Source organism: Cupressus sempervirens, chromosome 4 (genome assembly GCF_028749045.1).
Source record: "Cupressus sempervirens isolate cs-2001-9-10 chromosome 4, ASM2874904v1, whole genome shotgun sequence".
In the NCBI taxonomy this organism is placed as follows: Eukaryota; Viridiplantae; Streptophyta; class Pinopsida; order Cupressales; family Cupressaceae; genus Cupressus; species Cupressus sempervirens.
Window position 1 is genome coordinate 727,424,407 of NC_143121.1, and position 8,426 is coordinate 727,432,832.

The following is an 8,426-nucleotide window of genomic DNA, read 5'->3' on the forward strand; positions in this document are numbered from 1 at the left end:
CTACTTCCCCTCTCAAGAGGCCTATGGAGGACCCCCTTATTTCCCCTCCCCTAAGAAACCCCCTGTCCAACCCTTGACCCCTTTTACTTGTCCCATGCACCCCCTTGTTCAAGACCCAGACCCACCCACCAGTTTGGATCAAAGTACTTTGAAATAGGTTGAAGCTAAATTGAAGACATTGTGACCAAGATGGAAAAGTAAAAGAACCTGCTAATTTATTTGAATATGAGGTTCACCACTTTGGTGGATTTTTTGTGTAAAGTTTATGCATTTTGTAGTAACCATTCTTTAGCTTCTTCAGTCAGGGAAGATGGGAGGTAAGGTGGAGGAAGATGAGGAAAGCACCTAAAGACTCTATAGGTTCCAATTAAATGACATGTTGAATGTGCGACAAGGGAAACCAACCCCCTGATGAGAAGAAAGAACGACTACTTGGCCTCATTTTGTGTTAATTTTTTAATATTGTTATGATGCTTAAACTTTGATCTTGTGTGGCCAATATGGAAACTTTTTATATGAACTTTAATGTTGGTAGCCTGATTAGTTTTCTTGTTGGTAACTTGTATGACACTATAGACTATAATGGTTTTGATAGTAGATTGACAAATTCTTTTAGCTGCTTATTTTTTATGATAATGGGCAGCTAATTTGTTGTTTATGATTTGGGTCAGTGAGCTATCCGTCAGGTGATACTGTTTCCTTCACTATGGTTGTTCTTACTGGGCTAGTCACCCATTTTGGACTGCTAATGTTATACATAATAAATGTGACATCAAATATGAAACTCCTTTAGGCACATAATAATATTTGATGGTAAGGGGATGATTGCCTTCTTAGGCATAATAAATCATATAACGCCTTCAAATTAATCACATGAAGTTGGACTATATTATCTTGGATTGTTAAGAGTATATTCAACTATTATTTAGATTAATTTAGACTAAAGTAATTTTTTTAAGATTTAAACTAAAAATTTATTTTAATTATGTATTTATATTTTTATAAAGTTTTAATAAAAAAATTCAAATACTATATCTCGAAGTAGTACAAAAACAATCAAAATGTATGATCTAGCTATTGGTTGCGTATATTATTTATAGATTTAATTTTGCAAGGTTTTTGCACAAACTATCTCATCCAATATTAGAAATGGGAAATATGACAAGACAAATGATAGATCATGAAATTTGATATTGAACACCTAGGAAAAAAATCATCCAATAAAATCTAAAAGTAATAGATATTACTCTTTAAAGATTCTTGTAATCAAGAATCTATCACTTGATAATTGTTAAATCTAAAGTCCCTTACTTGATCCCACTTTATAAGCCATTCTTGGCTTGCATGGTAGAATAAAGTCTATTATCCATCATACATAAAGTAAGAAAAAAGAAAAAGAAATAATACAATTTCATTCAAATTTCGAAAAGAACAATCCATAGAATGGAATTTAAAATTTAAAATTAATATATATTCTTTTTTAGAAAAAATGACAGTATAAAATCTCCCTATAATAACTTTCAACGAAAGACATTTAAATTTTATAACACTATATATTTGCATATAAAAATAATTTATTTATTTATTATTATAATAGCCCTTTCTATTAATAATTAATAATCTAAGAATACAATTCACCAAAACAGAACCGGAGATACAAGATCACCCACCCAGAATTCACAAGTATTATCTCCGTGACAATGAAAATAAAGTAACTCAATCATCTCCCTCTCCCTCTCTGTGACAAGTATTATCTCTGCCATTAGTAAAACAAGAAATGCAAAGGCCGATTCATTCGATAAGCTGAGTTTTTTCTCTTCCATCTTGCAAGGCAACCGCAAGAAGAAATGAACGGTTTGCTCGATCCTCAGAATTTATAAGATCTGCTTCCTTACTACAATTGAGCTCATTTATAAGGTGCTCCAAGATTTTAGCCAGGGTGTTCTTCTTTGGAGTTTATGAGGGCTTGTGTAACTGTTCAGACCAAGATTAAATTACATTATAAATCAGTTTGGCTGGATCGCCTCTACTTGAAATTTAAGCTCTTGTATCTGAAATCTGATTGAATCAATTTTGTGTACCATGGCGTCTCTTGGTAGCGGCGAATGCAGAACTAACATCAGTACGTCTAATGAAGAAATTAGCTACAATGAGTCTCGAAACGGGGGATTTCTAAGAAAAATTTGGTTAAATATAAGCAATGTTTTGATGGGGTGGTGTAGAAACATAATGGATGTTGGAATAGAGGATCCCAGAAGGATTACGCTTGCTATAAAAGTTGGGTTGGCATTGTCATCGGTTTCGCTGTCATTTTTGTGGGATCGATTATTCCGCAGGGTGGGATTTGGTAACCATGCAATTTGGGCAGTCATGACTGTCGTTGTCATTCTCGAATTCTCTGCGGGTATGAGTTAGTTTAATTTAATTTACCCCTTGTTCGATTGTTTCTAACGCAACCATCTTTTTCACCCTAATCGACTAACATTTAGAATGGCTGTTGTTGCTGCTTGAGCAGGGGCTACCATGAAGAAAGGCCTCAACAGAGGAATTGGAACCATGGTGGCTGCATTTCTTGCCTTCCTCATTTGCCACGTGTCAGAGAAGGTAGTGCGAGGAAAGGCATTTGTAGTGGGATCTTCCCTCTTCATCGTGGGTGATTTTTTGTGCTCTCTTGGAATCACCTTGTTGCATTCACCAAATATCAATTAGTACTCCACTACACTCATTTTGCAGGAGCGGCTACCACGTATGCCCGTTTCTTTCCTTCCCTCAAGAATAAATTTGACTATGCAGTGCTTATATTCCTGCTCACATTCAGCATGATAACGGTCTCTGGATATCAAGTGGAGAATATATCACGCATGACATACGAACGCTTCGCCACCATACTCATCGGACGTGGAGTGTGTTTGGTTGTAAGTCTGCTCATCTTCCCCGCCTGGACAGGCGAGGATCTTCACAATTCCATTGTCAGGAAGTTACAAGGCTTGGGGAAATCTCTGCAGGGTAAGAAAACCGAATGAAAACAATTGAGGTTAAAAATCCTTGTTTTGATTGTGATGAAAATGTAACGTTTTCTTCAGCGTAAAATGTGTGTTTTTCACAATGGGCTGTTACAGATGAACTACTAGTATGCTTTTATTGGTGTGGCTTGTTATCAGCTTGGTAGATTAACTTGTTAAAATATCCGACTAATGTAATGGGCATGATATATTTGATGCCAGGATGCGTGGATGAATATTTCAGCGGATGCCGTACTAATGAGAAGGTGGAAGATGAGTCAGAAGATATCATACACAGAGGATACAAGTCTGTGCTGGACTCAAAGGCTACCGACGATTCTTTGGTAAATCAAAAAAATATATAGTTATTAGAAGAAACTAATTAAGTGGTAGCCATGCCAACTTTTGACATTAAAGAATGTTAAATGGATCGTCTGAAAGCAGTGATTGTACATGTTAATTGCAGGAGGCATTTGCTAGGTGGGAGCCAAAGCATGGTCTATTTCGATGCCGGCATCCATGGAAGCAGTATGTGAAAATTGGAGTGAAGCTTCATTATCTGGCTTATCCTATTGTGGCCTAGCACAGATTCCTTCGATCTGAAATCGAGGTATATTCGTACGCATTTCCTCATTTGGTATCATTACCTTAAATTTACAAATTATCTTCAATGCATGCACTATAGCTGATGAATTTTTGTTTTGCATACGTTTTAGGCCCCTCATTCCCTTCGTTCACCATTGAAGAAGCCATGCACCAACGTCGCCCACAAAGCAGCCAAATTACTAGCAGAGCTATCAAGCTGCATTGAACAAATGAGAATATACGACTTCAAGCCAATATTGTAAGAAGTTCAACATGCACTGGAGGGTCTTCAAGTTTCCTTGAATTCTCAACCAAATCTCTTACTACATTCAACAACAAGAACGCCGAGTCAGAAAATCGTACTTGAGAATGAAAATAGAGAAGAGGAGGTAAGTTGGGCGACGAGAAGAAGATCATGGCATGGAGAAAGTAGTGACAAGAAGAGGTTAATGCTGAGACACGGCGTTGAATTTGGAGAAGCACTTCCATTGGCTACGTTTGCGTGGTTGGTGGCAGAGATCGTAGCGAGGCTTGAGCACGTGGTACACGCCGTGGAAGAGCTCGCGAAAATGGAAAAATTCAAGCCTCAAAATCCTTCGACGTCGGATCAGGAGGCTTTAATCATAACTAGTGCTGCTTCTCCCCGTAGTTATATCCAGAGACCCAGTCTTGCAAGAACTCCGGAAAGATGTGCACATATCAACAATGCCAACTAATTTTTCCCTTCAATTCACACTCTAATATAGGAGTCAATTTTTAACATCATACATTAAGGGAAAAATTAAGCTTGCCAAAAACAAAGTCAAATGCTATGGTTGTATTATTAAATCTTATGTATTAATGATTTACACTAGTCTCATTTTTGTCTCTCTCACAATTGTCATATCATGTTGCTGACAGCATGAGCTACTCCTAATCCCAATCTTTCTGAGAGGAGCACATATCTTAACTTCACTATGCATGTCTAATCGAATAATATTATAATTATACCAAATAATCAATTCAAAAATGATATACACTATTATGACATTGGTAAATTTTTGTAAACTTTTTAAAGACTAGTTGTTACACCTACTTCAAATCTTGTTTGAGCAGATGTCAAATAATATTTTTAATTTTCACTTCTTTCTAATTTACTAATATAAATCTATAATACCTTCTATTCTTATTTGCAAAAAAGATGCGTCTTACTATCAAATTGAAAAGCCTTGAAAATTGGTTCTAAAGTTGAGTTTAGAAAATCCCCAATTTAATAAACTTCAGAATAGATTCTTCATAGTGAGACCTACACTCATTACACTTGTAAAATTAAAATCCCCACCTCAAGAAATTTTCCATGGTATATAATACTTGTAGGCCTGGACATTATCTGCACTATAGAACTACACTATTGTGAAAAATTCCCTTTGCTAGAAAATGAGAATTTCCCTTTATTGCTAGTAAAAATGAATCCTTTGTAAAAATGTGATAAGCCTCTTAAAGCACAAGTCATTTTTATTAGTTATCTCCCAACCAATAAAATCTCATATCTTAACCTCCTTATCTCACTGGTCACTTTCTTTAATGGGCCCCACATCATTTCTTTTTAACATTTTCCTATATCCTTGTGGGTTCATGTTAATGGAAATGAAAGGAAATAATTTAATATTCCCCCTATGCACGCTACATGAGGATGAATAATTTTTAATACTTCAATTGTAACCTTTTATATTACCTTTCTCTTCCCTTGGAATTTGGTAAAATTTAGTCAACTTGAGATGTGACAAGTGTCAGTCCCTGCTTAGCTTGCTTCATTCATTCCACTAATCTATTAGCATTATTTATCATCTCTACCATATCATTTCCATATGGCACACTATCATTGGTCCTCAGAACTGATGCAGGGGCATCCGAGGGTTAAGGTTGTTGACTTAGATGTGGGTTTTGGTCAAAATTTACTTTTGGCGATCATATCTTTTGACTTGGATGTGGTTTTGGCTGAAATTTTATAGGCAATTGCATGAGAAGGAGTTATTTGGATTGCTAATAGAGCTTATCTCAATAGGTGGCCGTTTTGACATTTTTCAAGAGCCTAAAAAATTGTCTTGACCTCCAAAATTAGCTTTTCATATTTTTTCCAAATTTTTTTGAAAGTTGTTTTTGTAATAAATCCAAAATCAATTTGTTGATTTTGTCGATTAGTTGGCAATTCATCATGCCTTAGTTGGGGGTTTTTCTTGGCAAAAAAAGGATTCATAGGATGGGTTATAAAAATTTACCAAAAATGAAAAAAATCTATTTTCCCTGAAAAAGTACCAAATATGGTAATTTTCAGAATTTTATTATGTAGGTTTTTTATTTCATTGTAGAGATAGAGTAGAGTTTCGAAAGTTTAATGAAAGATTATGGCATTCTAAAAGTTTTGTGTTGGGTCATTTTCTGATTTATTCTTTGAAGAGTTGAGGGTTACATCAAGAACCATTTCAACCGACCACATCGTACAGACCATTTGGGTGCCCCTAGAAACATGTCAAACTATCATGGAGCCTCTACAAAGAATAATTTTATATCTCTTAATCATGGGTTTGTGACAACCATTGATCTTCACCATCGTTAAATATATCTCATTATGCCTTTAGGGACATGTGTTGACCAGTCGTGAAGCCACTATTATTATAGAAACATGTAACTCTCTATCACAGGTCCGCAACAACCATTGATCTTCATCATCATTGACCTGATCTAACTCACACAACAAAATGCATATCAAACATGCGTCAGTTTGTTGTGAAGTTGCAAAGCTTTTCACACCATGCATCTTATTTCTAATGGTTCATGAGTATTGTCAATCTTTTTGTATTTAGTAAAATTTGACTCTATCTTATCAACACTAACAATTCAACCTACTTATCAAATCCATAAAACACTTTATCAATCTATGTTCTTCATTAAACAACTTAGTTGATTCCTTGAATAAAATTAAAAAAAGAGACACATGTCTCACAACAAGACACAAAATGCACTACATCCTTGATTCATTCATTTGAAACTTGATAGAGCATTACAATGGCGAGATCTAAACCATAGTATTTTATTCATTGAAAACCCTTGCTATCTCTGCTATACAATGAATTATGAATGAACAGATACAAGAAACCCTACAAAGGCTAAACATGAATCTATTAATCTTCTCAAGAAATTATACAAAGTGCTTCTCAAAACATGAAAAAATTGCTAGAAAAGGTGGAATCAGAAGAATAGAAACTTGTCCAATAAGATGGAACCAACCCCCTACAATGAATTAGAAGAAGAAGATATACAAGGACAAAGATGAGCAGATAAGTCAAATCTTGTCATTTCAACAACAAAATACAAAAATATCTCTCCAAATGATGAGAAAATCACTAAGGAAAAAGCATAATCTAATATTAATTTTTTTCCAAAATGCCCTCCAAAAGGTTGCAACAATAAAATAATGCACTAAGAGAATGTCCTCCAAGTTTGGAGACAACCCAGATGGTGGATTTGCAAAAAAGATGCCTCTTACTACCAAATTGAAAAGCCTTGAAAATTGCTTCTAAAGTTGAGTTTAGAAAATCCCCAATTTAATAAACTTCAGAATAGACTTCAGAATAGATTCTTCATAGTGAGACCTACACTCAATACACTTGTAAAATTAAAATCCCCACCTCAAGAAATTTTCGATGGTATATAATACTTGTAGGCCTAGACATTATCTGCACTATAGAACTACACTATTGTGAAAAATTCCCTTTGCTAGAAAATGAGAATTTCCCTTTGTTGCTAGTAAAAATGAATCCTTTGTAAAAATGTGGCAAGCCTCTTAAAGCACAAGTCATTTTTATTAGTTATCTCCCAACCAATAAAATCTCATATCTTAACCTCCTTATCTCACTGGTCACTTTCTTTAATGGGCGCCACATCATTTCTTTTTAACATTTTCCTATATCCTTGTGGGTTCATGTTAATGGCAATGAAAGGAAATAATTTAATATTCCCCCTATGCACACTACATGAGGATAAATAATTTTTAATACTTCAATTGTAACCTTTTATATTACCTTTCTCTTCCCTTGGAATTTGGTAAAATTCAGTCAACTTGAGATGTAACAAGTGTCAGTCCCTGCTTAGCTTGCTTCATTCATTCCACTAATCTATTAGCATTATTTATCATCTCTACCATATCATTTCCATATGGCACACTATCATTGGTCCTCAGAACTGATGCAGGGGCATCCGAGGGTTAAGGTTGTTGACTTAGATGTGGGTTTTGGTCAAAATTTACTTTTGGCGATCATATCTTTTGACTTGGATGTGGTTTTGGCTGAAATTTTATAGGCAATTGCATGAGAAGGAGTTATTTGGATAGCTAATAGAGCTTATCTCAATAGGTGGCCGTTTTGACATTTTTCAAGAGCCTAAAAAACTGTCTTGACCTCCAAAATTAGCTTTTCATTTTTTTTCCAAATTTTTTTGAAAGTTGTTTTTGTAATAAATCCAAAATCAATTTGTTGATTTTGTCGATTAGTTGGCAATTCATCATGCCTTATTTGGGGGTTTTTCTTGGCAAAAAAAGGATTCGTAGGATGGGTTATAAAAATTTACCAAAAATGAAAAAATCTATTTTCCCTGAAAAAGTACCAAATATGGTAATTTTCAGAATTTTATTATGTAGGTTTTTTATTTCATTGTAGAGATAGAGTAGAGTTTCAAAAGTTTAATGAAAGATTATGGCATTCTAAAAGTTCTATGTTGGGTCATTTTCTGATTTATTCTTTGAAGAGTTGAGGGTTACATCAAGAACCATTTCAACCTACCACATCGTACAGACCATTTGGG

The 8,426-nt window shown here is 34.8% G+C and overlaps 1 protein-coding gene across 1 annotated transcript; it reads left to right on the forward strand.

The window, feature by feature from the left end:
* The first annotated feature begins 2,082 nt into the window (after positions 1-2,082).
* Positions 2,083-4,303, forward strand: LOC149563344 (aluminum-activated malate transporter 14-like). Its single transcript, XM_089828121.1, has 7 exons — positions 2,083-2,404; positions 2,516-2,653; positions 2,734-3,006; positions 3,225-3,346; positions 3,469-3,576; positions 3,719-3,846; positions 3,928-4,303. Exons 1-7 carry the CDS (start codon positions 2,083-2,085, stop codon positions 4,301-4,303), a joined length of 1,467 nt encoding a protein of 488 aa, XP_089684247.1.
* Positions 4,304-8,426: the final 4,123 nt, after the last annotated feature.